General features: G+C 38.0%; 1 protein-coding gene across 2 annotated transcripts in view; it reads left to right on the top strand.

The window, feature by feature from the left end:
- Positions 1 to 877: 877 nt before the first annotated feature.
- RBM25 (RNA binding motif protein 25) overlaps positions 878 to 19,830 on the top strand; it is a 27,483-nt gene continuing 8,530 nt past the window's right edge. The window contains exons 1-11 of one of the 2 annotated variants that reach the window (XM_009279263.1): positions 878 to 993; positions 4,780 to 4,829; positions 6,286 to 6,456; positions 6,767 to 6,824; positions 8,005 to 8,165; positions 10,721 to 10,903; positions 13,112 to 13,165; positions 13,416 to 13,499; positions 17,099 to 17,379; positions 18,463 to 18,685; positions 18,989 to 19,078. In XM_009279263.1, coding sequence (XP_009277538.1) covers positions 888 to 993; positions 4,780 to 4,829; positions 6,286 to 6,456; positions 6,767 to 6,824; positions 8,005 to 8,165; positions 10,721 to 10,903; positions 13,112 to 13,165; positions 13,416 to 13,499; positions 17,099 to 17,379; positions 18,463 to 18,685; positions 18,989 to 19,078 — 1,461 coding nt within the window. In that variant the 5' untranslated portion in view covers positions 878 to 887. The remainder of the gene's footprint in view (positions 994 to 4,779; positions 4,830 to 6,285; positions 6,457 to 6,766; positions 6,825 to 8,004; positions 8,166 to 10,720; positions 10,904 to 13,111; positions 13,166 to 13,415; positions 13,500 to 17,098; positions 17,380 to 18,462; positions 18,686 to 18,988; positions 19,079 to 19,830) is intronic. The other variant, XM_009279264.1, reaches the window with a different exon arrangement.

Genomic DNA, 19,830 nt, shown 5'->3' with positions numbered 1-19,830 from the left:
GACCAATTTTGGTTTTTTTCTTAGAACTGAGGGCTAACCTTTTTTTGAAGAGTTGACCGTGTAAGGTTGCTGAGATAATATTGGAAGCAAGAATACATGCCTCATTAGTTGTGTTAAGAGTGATCTTGAGTTTTTTATTATTGGGTGGTGTCTGTTACAGGGTCAGTAATACGCACATAATAATAAACATCTGAATAGCAAATGGTGTTAAAACGATCTTTACTCTCCATGGTAGCATATTGACTCTCAGCTCATGGGCTATCATTCAAGTTGAGCTCTAGAAGATGTGTGAACTGGGAAGTTACAGATCAGTGAACCCTCCTCCAAGCTTTTAACTGTCTCTGTGCTGGAATTTGGGGATCTCCCCAGTGTTGTCTTAAATACAATTCCCGTTAATGCTGAGCATCGGGATGTCCCAGTTCTTTATCTCATCTTGTTCCACAGTTGTATTGTGTGATTGTTTCTTGTACAAGAGAACCACTTGCCTTATTGAAAATGTATTACAAGATTATTTCTGTTTTCAGATACTGCAAAAGATAGCTTTATTTTAAAGAAACTGTACAAACTGTTAAACACTGTTTAATTCACACTCCTTGTAAACCATTGGTATGAGGAGTCAGATACAGTTTTGTTTTTCACTTCATTCTGAAACACTTTCCTAGAAGTGCTGTTTTTCATTGTGAAAGAAGACTTCTACTACATTTGTAACTCAATGAATAGCTGGGGAAAAAGAGTTAAAAATAGGTTTAGTTTGTAGTTGAATGTCCATATAAAGATTTAAAATCATTATGGAGACTTATCATTTGCACTGCTTTTGTAATTCATGTTTGGGAACTGGCTAGTACAAGTTTCCTTTTCTGTCTTTTTGACAGATTGTGACTGGAAGAATGTCTTTTCCACCTCATTTGAATCGCCCTCCTATGGGAATTCCAACGCTTCCCCCCGGGATCCCACCCCCACAGTTTCCTGGCTTTCCTCCACCTGTACCTCCTGGTAAGTTATGTTAGTATATGGAAGTGTTGTAGAAATAAATTTCCTTTTATTATTCTGAATTGTATTATTTACAAAAGTTACTGGCCCTTAATGTATTTCAGTAGCTCTGATTCGTGTACATTGCAATTGAGTTTCTAGTTTACCCACAGACCATGTCATGTGAGCAAGCTTCTTTTGGTCTGCCAAAAGCTGCTTATGTCTGACCAGAAATCAAACCATTAGAGACAATACCAGACTTTGTCTTGGACCTTTTTTTCAAGACTGAAGCTAGGTGGTGATTTTTATTAACGTTAGGTATTCTAAGAGCCACTGTTTTGACAGTAGACTATGATTTTCAGTTCCTTTCAAATAAGCCATTGTAATAGCCTTTGGAAACACTTGGGTACACTGAGTACGTGTGGTGTGAAAATACAGGAGTAACTTTCAGAGAAGGTCCAACTTCTTGCATTGTTTTTCTCCACTTTTTTGTAAGTCCCACTTTCTTTTATTCTGCTTCTTACATACTTTCCTCCACGCATCTTGCAAACTTACTGTTACATTCCTCATTCCTTCTAATCTTCCCAAAATTAATCCCACCTTTTTTCTTTGTTCATCTGTAAGATCAGCCTCTGTTTTTTGCGTTGAGACTTTAATTCGTTGGTCTGGAACCACCTTCTTTCTGTACATTGCCAATATAGATAACAGTGACTGGAGGCAGGAGACCACAGAGCGAGTGGGAGAGAGGAATACATCAGAGAATTATCCCTTTAAAATTCATCACAAGGGCTGCAGAAAATAACTCCTGACTGTATGATCTTAAGCTATGTTGTGCACAAGTGTTTTGTAGACAATAAAGGCATTCAGAAACCAGATGGCTGAACTCAGGAATGGTTTGTGCACATCCCTTCATCAGGCTAATCCTTACCTTACTTGCATTAATTTTTCTAAACTTTTTTCCTGAGATCCCTGAGATGTTACCTATTTTCTGCTAACGGCAGAGCTCTTGATTCTGCCATCAAAAATTTCAGGCTAAATTTTAAAACCATACCTCTTATCTTTACTAGCTCCAGTTTATATATACTAGTGTGAAAAACACCAGATCCTTTTAAAAATAACTTCCCAAAGAATATTTTTAAATGCCTGATACAAGTTTCTGCTCTGAACGTTTGCTTCTTAACATGTGCAACAAAGATATTTTTGTTTTCTTGCTGTGTTTGACTTTATATATAAATAGTCTTGTTTCAGTATTAGTAATCCAAACAATATGTAGAGTGGAGGAGCCTGGTATTAGTTTTCTCTGCGCACTAGAAACATTATTTGCTTACCTGTGCAGACAACATATTTCAACATGTAGAGGATATGGATCTCTCACTACTTAACACAAGTGTATTGATAGAGTTGAAAATGCCAGAAATGCCACGGTGACTTTATGAAAGTCTACTCTGAAGCTATTCCGTACGTAAGATCACAATTTTAGTGGCTTACAATATTATACCTTTAGCTAGCTGTTTGGCCAAAATTTCATATTCTAGTTATCTTACTCAGCCTGTAATTTTTTGAAAAGTTTCAGCTAGAGCGGTTTGCTTGAGTAAGAATGAAGTTAGGAAGTGTTTTGCTTTGCTTAAGAATATGGCTGTTAAAAATAAGAAGTTCTAGCACTTCTGTCTCTTAAGTGTGGAAGATTTGATAAGGAGGCGATGGATAACTCTTGTCATCTCTGAAGATTATCGGATACCATTACGATGTAAAAAATTACAGTTCGTATGTAAGAAATGCTGTAGTGGGTCAGACCAGCAGTCCATATAGCCGGATGCATTGTCTGGGCAATGGAAATACAAGATGGTATTTAGGGTGGGCATGTACACCTATCTGCTTTCTGAGTCTGTTTCCTCACAACTCTAGTGTTAGGGATGTTAGAATATGATCTTTCATTTTTCCTTATCTTTTTCTGGACCTGTCATTCATGAACATTTTGATATTTTTCGAACCTGCTGATACTGTTCATCTCCACTGTCGCCTCTTGCACCAAATTTGAGAAGTTCATTAACCACTGTGTAAAGTGCTACTTTCTTATGTCTGTCTTTAAACTCTTTGCCTACTTAGTGTCCCCCTCCTGCCCCAGTTCTGATGTGGGAGTTGTGTTTTGTGGTTTTGTACGCCTCAGTCGTGTTCCATGCCTTGCAAACCTCCACACTTGAAGAGTCTCTCAGTGTAGAGTCTTTCTTAGTAAAGCAGTTGCTTCAACACTTAAGTCATGTAGTTGTTCTTCTCTAAGGCTGTGTGTTGTTCCTGGGTTGCAGAGACCAGGTCTGTAGGCAGTATTCAAGGTATAGGTGCACCAGGTTTTTGTGTAGCAGCTAAGTGATGCCTGTGGTCTTGATCATCAGTATATTTGCTGATGATGCCCAACTTTTTGATTGATTTTTTTTTTTTTTTTTGCTTTTGCTGAGCACTGGGCTGATAGTTTCAGAAAACTGTCAGTGATAACACAAGTATCTTACTGAGTTGTAACTTTAAAATCCAAGTTCAGCGTCATGATAATGACAGTTGTAATAGTTATAGGGCTGCACAGACAGAGTCTTGTCTTGGAGTAGTTCCTCCAGTCTGTGAGATGCCATGGTGCATTAAAACTGAGAGAATGGGAGAGCAATACACCTTTTGATTCTCTGAATGGTTTGGAGGGATAGGAGGTAGTATGACTTTAATATGAAGGGACTGAGGAAGAGGACTGAGTGATGGAGAAAATAAACGATGGAATCAAAGCAAAACTAGAGCGGATGAGGAGAAAGCTGGAGAGGGTGTCTGAGGACAAGTATTGTTTCAGGACTAAGCACTGGAGAAAGTAGGGGAACAAGTCCAGGAACAGTAGGTTGCAGAAGTTTGGTTAGGATTTTATGAATACAGCAGTAAGAGAGATGGAGAAGAGAAGGATCAAGAGGGAAGGATTGAGTGTGAAAGACGAAGAAAGTTTTTTGTAGAATGAAAAAAGAGATCTAGGATCCCTAGAGGGTATTTCTCTGAAGAACATGAGATTGGCTTCATTGTTCTTGAGTCTTAGTGTCTTTACTGGCCAGCAAGTAGTTTTGAAATCCATTCACTTAATATCTTTAACCTGCTCTAGCAGCTGGCATGGAAAGATAAACAGCCTGTATTATGATCGGATATTGGCTCACATGATTGTACTTAAAGCTGCCAGTGCATTTGGTAGTGGGAAGGAGGGTATTGCATGGTTTCACCTGATTAAATACTGTTTTAAATTAAGTTTTAGAGACTGCCAAGTCAAATATTGAGCAGGTAGGGAGCTTCTGGATTGAGGTTTTCTATGCCGCCTTTAATAAGCTATTCCATAAATAGTAGCATGAAGCCTGGTGGCATTCTCTATAGGACCTCATCCCGAAGCTGTATGCAGAATCGATTGTGCTATGCGAATTGAGCAAGTCAGGAATGAGATTATCATCTGTAGCACTTTAGCTGCTTTTGCTCTGTATTTATGGAATTCCCTGCCTCATTCATCACACAGCTATCTTCTAGAAAAATACTGTGGTTTGAATATGCTTTGAAAATAGATTTGTTTGTGACTAACAAAATTGAAATGGTAATATGATAAAAGTGACCAGGATACACGTGGTATGTTAGTGTACTCAGGCTATGCTTGAATGCTTAAGGAATTACTGGTAATCGGTACTGTGAAATTCTTATTTGGCCAAAATTGCTGTCTGGTTTGGAAATCATGTCTGCGATCAGTTCATTTGTATTCTTCAGTAATCTCAACAGGGCACATTAATATTAATGTCTTGTCTTTCTCAGGGACCCCTATGATTCCTGTACCAATGGGCATTATGGCTCCTGCTCCGACTGTAAGTATTACAGTGGGGATGACATGATAGCAAAATAAAACGGAGAGTAAAACTTAGTAGATATCAACAGTATTTTTGTTTTGCTCTATTCTATCAGAATTCATACTATGAAAGGAAATGCCTCACTTTAAATGCAACTATTACGCAAATATTATGCTAACTTCTGACCTAGACAAAGTTTGAAGTAATGTCTGGAGCTGCTAGCTGCAAAGGTGAAGCAATTACTGTTCTTGCAAGAAGATGTACTTCTCTTAAATACAATGATTTAGGCTTTGCCTTTGGGTCATGCATGGTCTTCCTATGCGATACAGTTAGATCAATTAGATTCCAGGTCTCTTGCTTTTGAGTTTGTTGGCCTAACAGAGTGCTCTGGAGGCATCACGTCATCCAGGTTTATAAGACCATCATGCGGCACTGCTAAGTTGGCAAGAAAGATGTGCGTTGACAAGCTTACACAAGCTCTCTTTCCCCATGTTGCAGGGGAAGGAATAGTTGCACATAGTATGCATCTATGGAAGAGTGTATGAGAGAAAGGTCTCTTTGTTTGTCTTACTAATTTCTAGTTGGAAGGACGGTTTATGATTCATGGGGCGGAAAAAAGCGCTCTTTAAAATATAAAGGTTACTTCTTGGCTTCAAGGTGTATTACCATTTCTACAATTTTGCATAAGTGAAATCTCCCCAAAATACTGAATTTTTTGATAGCTTGTATTATCTGTTACAGGAGGATATGTTCATGGTAACCACTGTATTTAAGACAAAGATACTGGAACAAATGCATTATTCAGTTTTCTGATTAAAACTTTTATTAAGTGACACTTCGAGAAGGGTGTTTTGAGAAGAGGGACTCAGCGCATATGTACTGTTAAATCTTAGGTGGAAGGAGAGAGTTGCCGCAAAATGGAACAGATGATGGTGCCTATTTCTGTATGGTTTATTTTACAAATGTTTGTTCCTTTACCCGAAGAGGCTTTGGGTTCTGTATTGATTAAATAAAGCAGTAGTGTGTATTCACTCTCTGAAAGCTTTAAGACCTGTCATGTGTCCATTGAAGCCTTTTGAGTCAGAGTTACTTTTCTATTTGCAGCTTGCTCTTTACACTGTTAGGTAAGGTACTTCAACTTCCAGTGACTCAAATGTTGCAAATTAGTTATTTGTAGAAGAAATAATACCTAATGTTACTGTATGCTCACCTTGAGACCTTCCAGTAGCCATGTTCAGGTACACCTTTTTTTTCCTGTCTGTCTTTGCCAGAAAATGGCAGTCTTTTTTGTGTTGTATAGAGTGTTAAAGCCTGAACCACTTATTTGTGTCTCACTCCGTAAGCGTAACTATGAAAATTTAATTTTGAAATACATGTGCATCCCCAACTCTTTTTGTCTTACGGATTTAAATAAAAAAAAAAAAAAACCAATCAACCCAAGACTTCATTTTACACCCTCTCCTCCTCTTTCTAGGTATTAGTTCCTACCACAGTGTCTATGGTTGGAAAACATTTGGGAGCCAGAAAAGAACATCCTGGCTTAAAGAACAAAGAAAACGATGAAAACAGCGGTCCCACTACCACCGTTTTTGTAGGCAACATTTCTGAGAAGGCTTCAGACATGCTCATACGGCAGCTTCTAGCAGTAAGTACAGTGGACTGCTTGTTAAACTTCATCCCTGGCTGATGAATGAAGTAATGACCCACAAGGAGTGGATTGAAGCTAAAAGCGGAGTTAGTCCCACTCACTGGAATAGCAGTCCATTACACTTGAGTTTAAAGTCAGTAAGTGAAGAGTACAGCTTTTTTTAAGCTGTAGATGTCAGTGAACATAGACATATTTTATTTTTAGTAGCGTTTACCCTTTTTACATGTCATCTTTTGCAAAAAGGGGTTAAGTTGTAATGTTTTGAACATAAACTATAATATTTAATTAATATTTATTTTTAATGCAGAAATGTGGCTTGGTTTTGAGTTGGAAGAGAGTACAAGGGGCATCTGGAAAACTTCAAGGTAATTGTTCATACTTTCCAAAATCTCTAGTCAGACTCTTGTTTTTATTACCTGGCAGCTTTTCAAATGTCTGACACATTGCTATTCTTAATACTTTTACATTTTAAGATATTATATATGATACTTAACTGCTAAATACTTCCTAGCAAGGGGCTAGTATTTTCTGTCCTTGGAATCAAGACAGAACGAGAAAAATAAAATTGAGAAAGGTTAAATGGGAAAATGTCTTGGGGGCCTAATTTTGCTCACCTTTCTGTTCTGAGACTGAATCAGGAGTTTATAGGCCATACCTGAGAAAGGTTTACCAGTTTGGACTTAGCCTCCAAAGGAGCATATTTGCAGCATTGTTAATAGTCTCTTCCATTACTATGTATAATCCTTCTCTGTTAAGGAGGTTTTCCTGATGTAAAATTTCTTCCTTCCCAATCATCAAATTGAACTGATTTATTTTTTCTTGTGACCTTTCTCCAGTGGATACAGGAAACAATTTTGGTTACTATTTTTTGCTGTTAGTGTTTTCATATCTTCTCTAGGTTGTTTTTTTTCTTTAAGATGCAATTCATTTTTTTCAGCTTTCTTATATATCATACTTTGTTTATTTAGCTCTCATGAGTTGTTTTTCTCATTTACAACTTTTTGTAACTGTTGTCAAGAACCTAGTTTGAAATACCCCTCCCTCTAGGTTAACAGTGAGCTGTTGATTGATATCCTTGGTCTTCAGACAATTGCAAATCCACCTGAGACATGTCTTCATATAGACTGCATTCCTTAGTTAAGACAGACATGTCAAAAGCTTTACAAACACAATCATAGAATCATAGAATAGTTTGGGTTGGAAGGGACCTTCAAAGGTCAGCTAGTCCAACCCCCCTGCAATGAGCAGGGACGTCTTCGAGTAGATCAGGTTGCTCAGAGCCCCGTCCAACCTGACCTTGAATGTTTCCAGGGATGGGGCATCTATAGTGTATGTATTGCTTTCACCTTATTCAGTGAGCCGTTAGGTATATCAAAGACTAATACAGTGAATGATCTTTCTGACTTTTTATGATGTGTACTCCTGGTTTTAAAAAAAGAAGTGCCTGTGTTCCAAGTTACTGATTCAAAGCACTTTTTTTTACACAAAGTAAATTACCTGAAGAGCTTTAACACTTTTACTTTTCATTTCAATCATCCATTTCAGCCTTCGGATTTTGTGAGTACAAAGAACCAGAATCCACACTACGAGCACTGAGGCTACTCCATGACCTCCAGATTGGAGAGAAGAAGCTGCTAGTCAAAGTTGATGCAAAGACAAAGGCTCAGCTAGATGAATGGAAAGCAAAGAAAAAGGCTTCTAATGGGGTACGTATATAATACGTACGTGTGACTTGTGTTATTTTGGCAGGAGGGCAATGTAACGTACTTGCTAGATCAGATTGCAAGTGTGTCTCTTAGTTTCTATTCTTGTCTCTGCCCTTAATTCATTTTAGGATTTCGCCAGAATCACATTAATGAGTCTGAAGATATGTTGAAAGGCAGTGAAGTGTAAGCTCTTAATTCATCAGCATTCAAACTTATCTGTAAGCTACAACTGAATCTCTAGAATTAATTTTGTAGTTCATTCTAAAGTGTAGTAATACGTGCTATACCTTATGATTCTGTTGCTTCATTTTTGTTTAGAAACTCTTGGAAGTATATAAACTTTAGAAGTAATTGTTACTCTGTCAGAGTCTGTAAATCATCTGTCTGAGGAGAACTGGAGTTTCTTTCCCCTCCACTGATGATCTAGAACAAATTAATGACAAGGAAAGTAGTAGGTCATTCAGTAGATGGTGCAGTCATCAGGCAGTGGGCAGCTTACAGATGTTTAGTAGATGGGGAAATTGGTTTTGTACCATTCCTTTCTAAAGCTAAGGATCTGTTCTGGAATAATTGCAGATATTTGATATGTTGAATTCTTGTGAGATACAAAGATACTTAACTGACAAATTTGCGTTAAAATGAATTTTATTTATTTCTTTGTTAAAATAATGTGTTTCACATCACAATCAAGTTGTTGGGCTTGGTCTCTATTTTAAAGTTCTGCATATGCCTAAATATAATACCTAAAACAATTTTCTGTAAAATGAAAGTGAGAAGAGGCTCTTGTTCAAAAAACTAAAAATACTAATCAGACTGTAGCAGGTAAATTTTTAAAAATTCCAATTTGGACTTGTTCTTAAAGGTATGTAAAATACAGTGGGAACACAAGTACTTTTACTTCATTTTATTTAACCAGAGCTAGAGACATAATGATGACTTGAAGTACTTGACACGTTTTTGACTGTGTACCCAGTGTATGGGATTAAATGCAATGGCTCAGTAAAGCAGAGTGCTAACTTCATGGGTTTTGAATGGAGTAATGTACTAGCTGTTAACCTAGGTAAGGGTTTGACTTAACTGCCCCTTCCATTCCATACTTCCTTGTTTCCTGTTGGCATCACCTGTAATACTATGCTTCACAGCTGAAAGTATAAACAAGCTTAAAGTATCAGTGGAGTTCTTGTACATCTCTCTCTCATGAATTCTGTTTTCTGTGAGCTCCTGTGGGTTACAATCAATCCCCCAGGATTGATTGTAATAAAGCAGAGGGTACTGTTTGTAGTGTTTGTGGCTTTGGTCAAGACAACAGTATGTGTCTATTCCATTGAACTGTAGAATGAGATTAGCTCCAAATGTGTTTGTTTTTTTTTGTTTGTGCTGGTGCAAAGAAAGGCTGTGAATTGCGAAGGAGTGTTGATGAAGCATATTGTAATCCTACTGCTTGCGATTCCTTTCATACCATCATTGGTGTGCTGGTGCCACTCGGATCCAAAAGTTGCAACTTTTTTCTTTAATCTTTATTGAGAAATCAAATGTGTACACTACAACACCATTTCTTATAGAGACACGCCAAGCAAACCTTTATCTAATTAGCTCCTCTCCCTGATCACTTCTTCTCCCTGGACCTCTTCAATTCCACTCCCTGTCACTGCCTTCTAGCTCTTTTCAGCCTGCTTCTCCTTGGCCTGGCAGCCTCTACAGCTCCAACTGAATCCTCCCTTCCCCCTCATTCTTAGCTGCTGCTCCATCAGACCCTTCCCTCCCCCTCACTCCACCCACCACCTATCGCTTGACGGGATACCCAGCTGGATTCTCAGGTGAGATTCCATTTTTTTAAAAGATTCAGGGGATCAAGAGGTGGGCTACCTTGCTCAGTATGCAGATCATTGTTCTACCCTTTCATGTAACATTTAGTGAAATGCACTTCTTTGCGTCTGTTCCCTTTCCTCCCTACAAGGTGGAAAGGGCGAAAAGATGAGGAACTAAAAGTAATTGATCAACAATAATAAGAAAATGTTTGCTGTGCAAGGAATGTTTTCCCTAACAATGTTTCTTTAATATAGTTCTCCCATTATAAGTTGCAGCTTGACGGTTACAGGTAGACATTTGTATTGCATGGCACTTAAGTAGAAGGCTTTGAGGAGCTGCTGTTGAAAGGACTTGAAGTTCTGGAGGGTACAAGGCAGAAACTTTTGACCAAGAGCTGGACTGTAATGATTGCCTTTCTGTGAGCGTGCGTGCACTTTCTCTTTTCCTGTCTACCACCTTAATCACCATTTATCTGTTCTATTTTATTATGCAATCCTACACTTGCTCTCTGCAGCCATTCCACATGTAAAACTGTGGTCCCTATGGTATTGCCAGTGTGAAAAGATCTGACTGCAATTGATAACTACTTGTAGGTGGTTTTGTTTTTGTGGGTTTTTTGATTTTTGTTTTGTTTTTTTAGTAAATGCTGTAGGGGGACGAATGTGATGAACAAAGGTGAACTTCTGAAATAAAACTAATAATATTCTCAATTTGTTGATTCCTGTTACTTTGCAATTTTTCCTTAGAACTCCAGACCAGAGACAACAAATGATGACGATGAAGCACTGGATGAGGAAACAAAGAGAAGAGATCAGATAATTAAAGGGGCCATTGAAGTCTTAATACGAGAATACTCCAGCGAGCTCAATGCCCCCTCCCAGGAATCTGACTCTCACCCCAGGAAGAAGAAAAAGGAAAAGAAGGAGGACGTATGTGTTTTGATTTTGGACAAAACAGATTTTTCTTCAACTCACCTTTATATAATGGCCAAACCTTGTGCAAATACTTTAAACCTAAACTTCTGATGAGAAAACAAATCAACAAGCATTGATGTCAGCAGCAGTTTCATTTTTTTAAGCTGAAAGCTAGTCAGTTATAGACACCATCCCTTCAGGGTGGTTTAGGCATCTAAGCACCTAGACTTCTTGGAACAACAGGTTTGAATCTGGGCAGGATTGAACCAACCTTTCATCCCTCTGAAGGTGGAAATAGTGAATTTAGTGCAATTTAATCTGTATGTACGTGTAGGGTTTTTCAGATGAGAACTTAAAAAAACAACTGTAAAGAGTTCCTGCATACTGTCTATTTCCATTGAAAGATGCCAGGGCACTTTTGTAATGGCAGGAATTTGCTCTGGTAGTTTTTGACAAAATTCTTCTCTCTGCTTATAGTATGCATTCTTGTAGTGTGCCTTGATCCAACTGGTTGCAGCTGTCTCTCCAGATGTGGAAGTGCTTCATTAATTGTATATATGTATACCTCACAAACCTTGGAGGGATCCTTCAGGGATGAAAGGCATATTGTAATCTTCCTGCCTTACAAAATCACTTTTACATGCACGTCTCAATTTTGGCTGGATTTGATCAGCTGGTTTTCATGTAATACAAAAAAAACCCTGTTAAGCAGGAATGAATGTTCTGGTTTAGACCCGCTTCTGTGGATGACCTTTCTATGGATTAAAACAAACTGGAGAAGGGGGAATAAGAATGAGCAAACTCAGACTTAGCTTTTCCAGCCAAGTTTCTAACCATGGGAAAACGGGCTTTCACACCTACTATTCTGCACCTAATATGAAAGAGATTGGAAAATTGTTTGACCAAGATTTTTACCCACTTAAGTCTTCTGCAAAGTACCTATTCCAAGGCAATAATGCAGTTTCAAATGCTTATGGAGTTTAAGTGTGGTGCAAGAAGCAACATCTCCCTCAGGGAGTGAGTGTATCTTCCCCACAACATGGTTAGCCATGGCTGACCTGAGGTATAAGAGTGCTGAGCTGAGAATTTGTTTTTCTTTCCTTTCCCTCCCTTTGGGAGAAGATGCTTTCTTGGATGAGAACTTACAAATGAGTCACTGTCTAATGCTATCAGCTGTACTTTTTGTTACAAGCATTGTTACAATGTGTATTGTCCTGTGGGTACATATATATATATATGGCCATGAATAATGCCAGGTAGTTAAACGTAAGAGACCACTGCAGTCTTGGAAGAGCTGGGTGCTGAGTATGTCCCTGGGACAGAGGGATATTCTGCTAGCTCTGTATGATGTAGAATTTGACCAATCTGAGCTAGTCAAGTAGACAAACAAGCTCTTTTTAAATACATAGCACTTGTGGGTTGAAATTACACCCTATCATCCCTCCCGTACTGGGAAGGAGGAAAAGAAAATTGGAAGTTGCCATCTTTGGCCTGTGTGGATAGAGGTGGGAGTGAAGAGATGGTCCTAGCTCATTGCTCTCTTGCCCTTAAAGGAGAGGGGAGAGAAGGACTGTGGAGGGTGGGGGGAAAGGGAAGATGGATGCAGATATATGTGGGGGGTGGGGGGTGGCGAGGGGAAACTCACCAGCTTTGGGGCTGTTGTCCCCTGAAGGGCTTGATGTGAAGAAGACTCCCGCTGGTGTTAGCAGCAGAGTCTCTTGTTAGTTCTTCTGGATGAAGGCATGACTGATGTGGGGGAGTTGAAAATGTGTGCGGGGAACTGAGAGTGAGTGGAATCTGGTTTTCAATTTCAAGCACGGGGGAACCTCGCTAATTCGCACTAACTATTAGTTAGTAGGTGCAATCTACCAAATTTTGCGAATTAGCGAGTAAATAAAATCAAGACATACCCACCGCAAATATACTGATCATTTATATTGGCAAGTGTAGCTTAGTCTTGTTTATGATGCTACCATAGCGTACTAATATCCTGTAGTATACTTGTAATTCAGTGAAGTCTTACTAATATGAGACCTCACTATGTATTTTAAGTAGTTCAGAGAAGGGAGAATTAGCGAGGTTCTTCTGTAATTTTGTTGAATCAAAGAAATGAGATCACAGCAATACAATATTGCTTTATAGTACAAACATACAAAACATTGTTTTTCAGAGTAGTGTGCAATCTATTTGTAAAAAAAAAAATCTCCGTGGATTTTTCCGCAGATTTTCCGCAGATTTCCAGTGGCCCCACTGATACCTTATCCACTCATCACCAAGGTTCGTTTACATTGTAGGCTTTGACAATGACTATGTTTACTGCTAGTTGCCAGATTTGTGACTCTTGTCCATCTGATTTTTTTTTTTTTCACTCATTAACATCAGACTGTCAGGTTTGGTACTGCAGAAGGACTTTATTTATCTCTTGCAAGACTGGTTGAAAACTTCTAACCTTCAGCTTTTCTCTTGTTCTCCTATGTCTGTACAGATGGCTCTTAATGCTTTTCCTCCTGTCCCCCTTGTTTTTTAGGAGGATATAAATGCTATAGAAATGGAGGAAGACAAAAGAGACCTGATATCAAGAGAGATCAGTAAATTCAGAGACACACACAAGGTAGTATTCTTGTTTTTGCGCTTGATACAAATTAGGCTTTTTCAAAATCCAGAAAACCACTATTATAAAACTTAGCATTACATTGCAATATCACTTAAAATGATGTTTATATTAGGTTTAATATACATATAGTTCTTTACAAGTCAAAAAAAGACAACTACCACGTTAAAGTGGCCCTTGACATCTTTATGCTAAGACTTTGATTGCTACTGAGTATTTTGCAGTCTTCTCACTTTAACATGAATAAAGGCAACTTAAGTTTCTACACATACATTAAGTCAAGATATTTATAACTAAAGGCTAAACGGGGCTGCAGTATAAGACATACACTTGAGTGTGTTTCTGTAGGTAGACTTGTAACATAATCCAAGATTTTATGAAGAGTTGAAACTTGAATTAAATTTAAGTCTTTTATTTTAATAGTTCTAAGTTAAGAGTGGGGGAAGATTAAAAATAGGTCAGTGGTTACCAGACTTACCAAACTTTAGATGCATGGAAGAACTGTAAATTCCCATAAAGCTAATCTATTCATTGACCCCCACCATTATGATAGAGATCATATGGTGACTAATGCAAGATGAAACTCACAGCTTGGAAAGTAACATGGAATAGGATGTAAGTATGAGCTTCTGTTTTTTATTATACTTATGGATGCCCCCTCAGAAAAATATGCAAAGGGGTAACTGGCTTGGAAAAATGTTTGTGCACATCAAGTCCCACCTCAGGGTTCCCACTTACAGAAGTTTCCACTAATGCTAGTGCATCTGTGAATGTTTCTGCTTTGGAAAATGATACTTGCGGATAGTAAAGCACAACTATGCATGTAATGTTCTTATTTTAATGTTTAGCTTAAAGTTGGTGTTATTTTTTCCCCAACAAGACTGGTATGGTCCTTGGCCTAGGGAAGTATCAGCAAGCTCCTCTTTTGAGCACACACCTTTATTTCAAAATACCCCTAAATCAACGTTAAAGAAAATGTTGAAGGTACAGCAAGGTGAAGTATGCCCGTGTTATTTAGCTTTACCACATGCAGTCACTGGGGATGGTACCATGTTTTCACGCAACTGTATCAATGTAAACACAAGTGACTACACATTGTTGTATGTACACGTATTCAGTTTTTGTCTTGACTGAAGTTGTTGGAGATAAAAACCTGGGGAAAAATTCTAGAAGAAATCATCTGGAGAAGCTCAGCAATTGAATGTGAAACTGGTCAGTGGTGAAACTTCAGTATAATTGTGTTCAATTCCGAGCCCTAAGTCGTCACTGGTACTAAGATGCAAACAAGTAATAAGTTTTTTTTAAAAAAAAAAAAAAAACAACAAACCAACCAAACAAAAAACATGCTTCGTTGTTTCAGAAGCTGTTGGGCATTTTATTGCCTTTAATCTGTATTATTGGGGGGGACTATTTTGGGTTTCTTAACATTAAAAATCAACTGAAAGTAGTCATTGTGTATATTGGATATGTTTAAAAGGGGCTGTTGAATCTTTAGCAGCTGGCTAGTGAGCACAGTGAACCTTTGCATGTTTTTGGTATGAGTTTATAAAACAATAACCACAGACTGTCAGGGTATCAGCGTTGCAGGGGGCGTCCATTTACAGCACGGACGAGTCTGAAGAGAGCTCAAGGTAAGATTTATAATTCTTCTACCTGTTCATTTCTGTTCATTACTTCAATTTATCTGATACCGTTCCCATCCCATTACCCTTTCAGATCCTCTTATTTAGGCTGATAGAAGTTGATGAGGTCAGATTCTGATTACAAAATAGGCCAATTTATTTTTTCAATTGGATTTTAAGAAAGCGGACCTACAAAATGGATTTTAATACACCAAGACTTGTGTGTGTATATTTACACTTGTGTGAATATGTTAAAAAAAAAAAAAAGAAACCAACCCACTCTCTTGAGAAATCTCACCATGAACAAAGTTTGAGAGTGGCAAAAAAGCAGGAGTTTCAACCAAAGAAATTTCTATTGGAACATCTAAGATAACCTGTAAGTATCAACCACTTCAGTATGTAAACTTTTCTTTAAAAGTATATGAAATTTGAGGTAAGTTGGATTTTTAAAAGTTGACAACCTAGTTTAACATCTGACCGTACTGAGGTTTAACACTGTAAAGCTCCTGTAAAATACAGTCCTTTAGAAATTGGTTTTCAGCCCAGTGTATATTGTAGAATCTAAGTTTTGTTTTTTCATATCAGTTTTCTACCAATTCCTACCATTTTTAGTCCCTTTTTCCTTTTGTGATTTCAATGTATCCAACATTGGTTTGCCTGTATTGTGCTATCAATGCAGTGTAGTTTCACTGGATACATTAATCACTAGTGAATTAGCTTTATTTCTGTAATCCTTTGTCGGTTCTCTGGTCCCTGTGCCTATGGCAGAAGAACAGTTATCAGGTAAGATTGCTTTTTAAAGTTGTCTTAAATGCTTTGTTTAAAAGAAAAGAAAAAAAAAAAACCCAAACAGAGAAAATGCTGTTTCATTGTTCCAGTTTTTAATTTCATTTCAGTGATGGTAAACGTGAAGCCAAAGGGGATAAACCTGTTTATTCTGCTCAATATTTGTTCAAAAAAGTGGTATTCTGACATCCATCAGGTTGAAATTTGGTATATTTGGTTGTTATTTGGTATATTTGTGAACCGTGTACTTGCTCTTCCTCCCAGAAACATAGCTTATAGGCAAGGTTAATCCAGTGTTGGCGGTCCATGTCCTAGCACAGCATCTGTAAGTTAACACATAACAATTGCTTCCAAGGATGGATTTATCTATCATTCTGTTGATGTATTTTCTATTGTCTTATAGGAATTCTGGTCATAGGAACTGTTTCTAATTGAAAAAAAAGTGGCAATTTTGTACAATTTTTAGTAAAACTGTAGCAGGTAACCCTTTAGTTTCTGTGTTTCAAAAGAGCTATTTCCAACCTTTTTTTTAACTCTCTCCATCTTGCAGTGGTGGAAGTTAAGGATTCCATTCTGCAGAGTCCAGTTCTTACCAATGAACTGTTAGATTCTCTTTTTTAGGGAGGGAAAAGGGGAAAGGTTGCAGCTCTCTTCACTGTTTAACCACATGCACCACGTGTAAGTGGATAAATTTCTTCACCCAAGTTTTCATATAGGATGGTTTTGGTCTGCCAAGACTTTTTGGGAAACAACTCGCTGTCCCAGTAAACATTCCACTGAAATATATTTTCCTAGTTGAACAGAATTAATTTCATCAGCTAGAAGTTCACTTTGCTTGTACCCAAGTGGCTTATAGGGCCAAGGGAATTTGTGGCCCACCTGAATCATGACTGGCAGTGCACTGTGTATGTGCAGTGTAGTCAGCTTATAATACGAGGCCAGCCCTACTCTGCTAAGGTTGGAGATTGCTGGTCTGTGTAGATCTATGCTTTGCACGAAACTTAGTCTTGTGATTGCTGCATTTTGATTTCATACTTACGAGTTCCAAAAAATACCCACCAAACCCTATTTAATATTTAAAAATCAGTGGCGGTTTTGGTATTTCCATTACCAGCCTTGTGTGTTGCGCCGGGAATATCCAGTTCCTATAACTACAAAATTAACTGTGAAAGTTCTCTTGTTGGTTTTTAGAAACTGGAGGAGGAAAAAGGCAAAAAGGAGAAAGAAAGACAGGAAATTGAAAAAGAACGCAGAGAAAGAGAAAGGGAACGGGAGCGTGAACGAGAAAGGAGGGAGCGTGAAAGAGAGAGGGAGCGTGAACGAGAGAAGGAGAAGGAACGGGAGCGTGAACGAGAGCGAGATAGGGATCGTGACCGAACTAAGGACCGAGACAGAGACCGCGAACGAGACCGAGATCGTGACAGAGATCGTGAAAGGAGTTCAGATCGCAACAAGGATCGGAGCAGATCAAGGTAAGCGCACTTGAGTTGCTATTTATTTCAGGTTTTTTTTCCTAGTGCCGTTTACCAAGTGTGTATAGTTCAGCAGATCAGCTGCCATTCAAAAGAGAATGGTCCTTTTGGAAGATCAGAGTAAAAACAGGAAATCAAAATTTTAGAAAATACTGTGTTTACACAAACTGGAAGAATACTTGATTCACTCTATAGCACAGGAATATAAGGACTGCAATATGCAGTAAGCAACCACCCAACCATGACTTAAGCATACTGGTTTTATCTCAAATCTCTCTTATTTTTTCATGGGTAGCTTTATTCCTACTTGAGGTTCTTTTATGTCTGTGGTATCTTTTAGTTTAAGTAGGTTTTACCTTTTCCTTTGTTATGTGTTGGTTTTTTGGTTGTTTGGGTTTTTTTTAAATAAAAGCAAGGTGATTCCTCTTTCAGTCTTAAACTGTGACTAATCATGTCAGGCTCTAGATGCTGCTTTTTCCCTCTTCACCATAGAAAAAATAGCTGTTTCACTTTAAATCATCTTGTCAGTAGGGTTCAAGTTGTGTGTAAGCCATGTAAACATGAAGGATTTATTAAGCATACCCTTTATTTGTGGGGTTTTTAGCTGTCACTTATTTATGGAGAACTACTAATACAGTCTGATAAGAATTGCCATGTGCTCACGCTTAGTTTCGGTAAATATCACTATTTAATGGTTAGTGCTCAAACAACTACTTTTAGGTAAATGGGTTTTTGAATATATTAGAAGTATTGATTTATGCCCATTGCTGTATCAGCTAATCATCTTGTACAATTGCAGAAGAAGAATAACTTGCAAGATGCTGTAAATAGTGCATTATGCATTTGAAGTTAAATCATTTCATTGAGTGGAGAGGATGGCTCTGTACTTAACTTTGGACTTTTTCCTTCCTTCAGAGAAAAAAGCAGAGACAGGGAAAGAGAACGGGAACGGGAACGGGAAAGAGAACGAGAACGGGAACGGGAAAGAGAACGAGAACGGGAACGGGAAAGAGAACGAGAACGGGAACGGGAAAGAGAACGAGAACGGGAACGGGAAAGAGAACGAGAACGGGAACGGGAAAGAGAACGAGAACGGGAACGGGAAAGAGAACGAGAACGGGAACGGGAAAGAGAACGAGAACGGGAACGGGAAAGAGAACGAGAACGGGAACGGGAAAGAGAACGAGAACGGGAACGAGAACGGGAGAAGGATAAGAAGAGAGACCGAGAAGAAGATGAAGAAGATGCCTACGAACGCCGAAAACTAGAGAGGAAACTGCGGGAAAAAGAAGCTGCATATCAAGAGGTAGGTTGGGATTTTTAAGGCTTCTTAAGGAAAAAATTGTTTCTGAGGGGTTATAATGTCTTCTACTATAAAATACGTCATTTTTTCTCCCTCTCCTTTTAGTTAAATACATTTTTAATCCTTTGACTACATGAATTGGGCAGAATATGTTAGTCACTGTCAGAACAACTTTGGACTTCTTATTCCAGGGTTTTAAATTATAAATAAATAATTTGCTTAATTTTAATGCTAACTAACTTCAAAGTAGTACCACTGTTCTTAATGTTCTTGAGATTGGAGTGTGTGTTTCTTCTTCTGTTGTAGCGTCTTAAAAACTGGGAAATCAGAGAACGGAAGAAAAGTCGAGAATATGAAAAAGAGGCTGAAAGGGAAGAAGAAAGAAGAAGGGAAATGGTAAGGCTTATAGTTTTACTTGTAATTTTTTCCCCTTGTTCTTTGTGTCCCAGTAGAATAAAACATTCTACTGCTATCTTTATGGATAGTGATAGAGTTCATTTTGTATAAGCACCATGGATGTTTTTATACAAAAAGAAAAAGAGTTAATAGACTTGAAACAGAAGATGTCTAATAAGTGGGAGTACTATTGAGAGTCTGGAAAACAAAGCCTAGTGGCTTGGTCTTGTGAAGGCAAAAGGATGAGAAGTAGGCAGCTGCAAAATACTGTGGTTTGATCATTATGCACTGTTACATCTGTAACCTGTATTTGTGTCAGATTTGTAGCAAAACCTGCTATATGTTCTATGTCATGAAGGTGGAACTAGACCAGTCTTTTTACTTCCAACCTGCTCACGTGCCTGAACCTTCTATAATATGATATAATATTGTATAATATATTTAAGCACTTTGTAGATTTCTGTCTTTAGTTCATTAGTTGTGAAATTATCACAGTTATCAATGTAATGCTTGGAAGTTTTGTCCAAAAAGGCACCTTTGGAAGAGAGATACTTCTGTAATCTCATAGTTTTGTGCTGAAGCATAAAGAAGTTATTTTAAATTATGGTGGAGTTATTTTACTTCATAATTCTCCCAGAGAAGGAGAAGATATGAGAGGGTTCTAAGCAGGAGATGGATTGGGAATTGCTTCAAAGCAAAATATGCAGAGACACACAGGAAAGACCAAAAAAAAAAAAAATTTAGAAAATACA

The sequence above is a fragment of the Aptenodytes forsteri genome, unplaced genomic scaffold, assembly GCF_000699145.1.
Source record: "Aptenodytes forsteri isolate BGI_AS27 unplaced genomic scaffold, ASM69914v1 Scaffold3, whole genome shotgun sequence".
Lineage (NCBI taxonomy): Eukaryota > Metazoa > Chordata > Aves > Sphenisciformes > Spheniscidae > Aptenodytes > Aptenodytes forsteri.
This window is presented reverse-complemented; position numbering and strand designations above follow the sequence as displayed.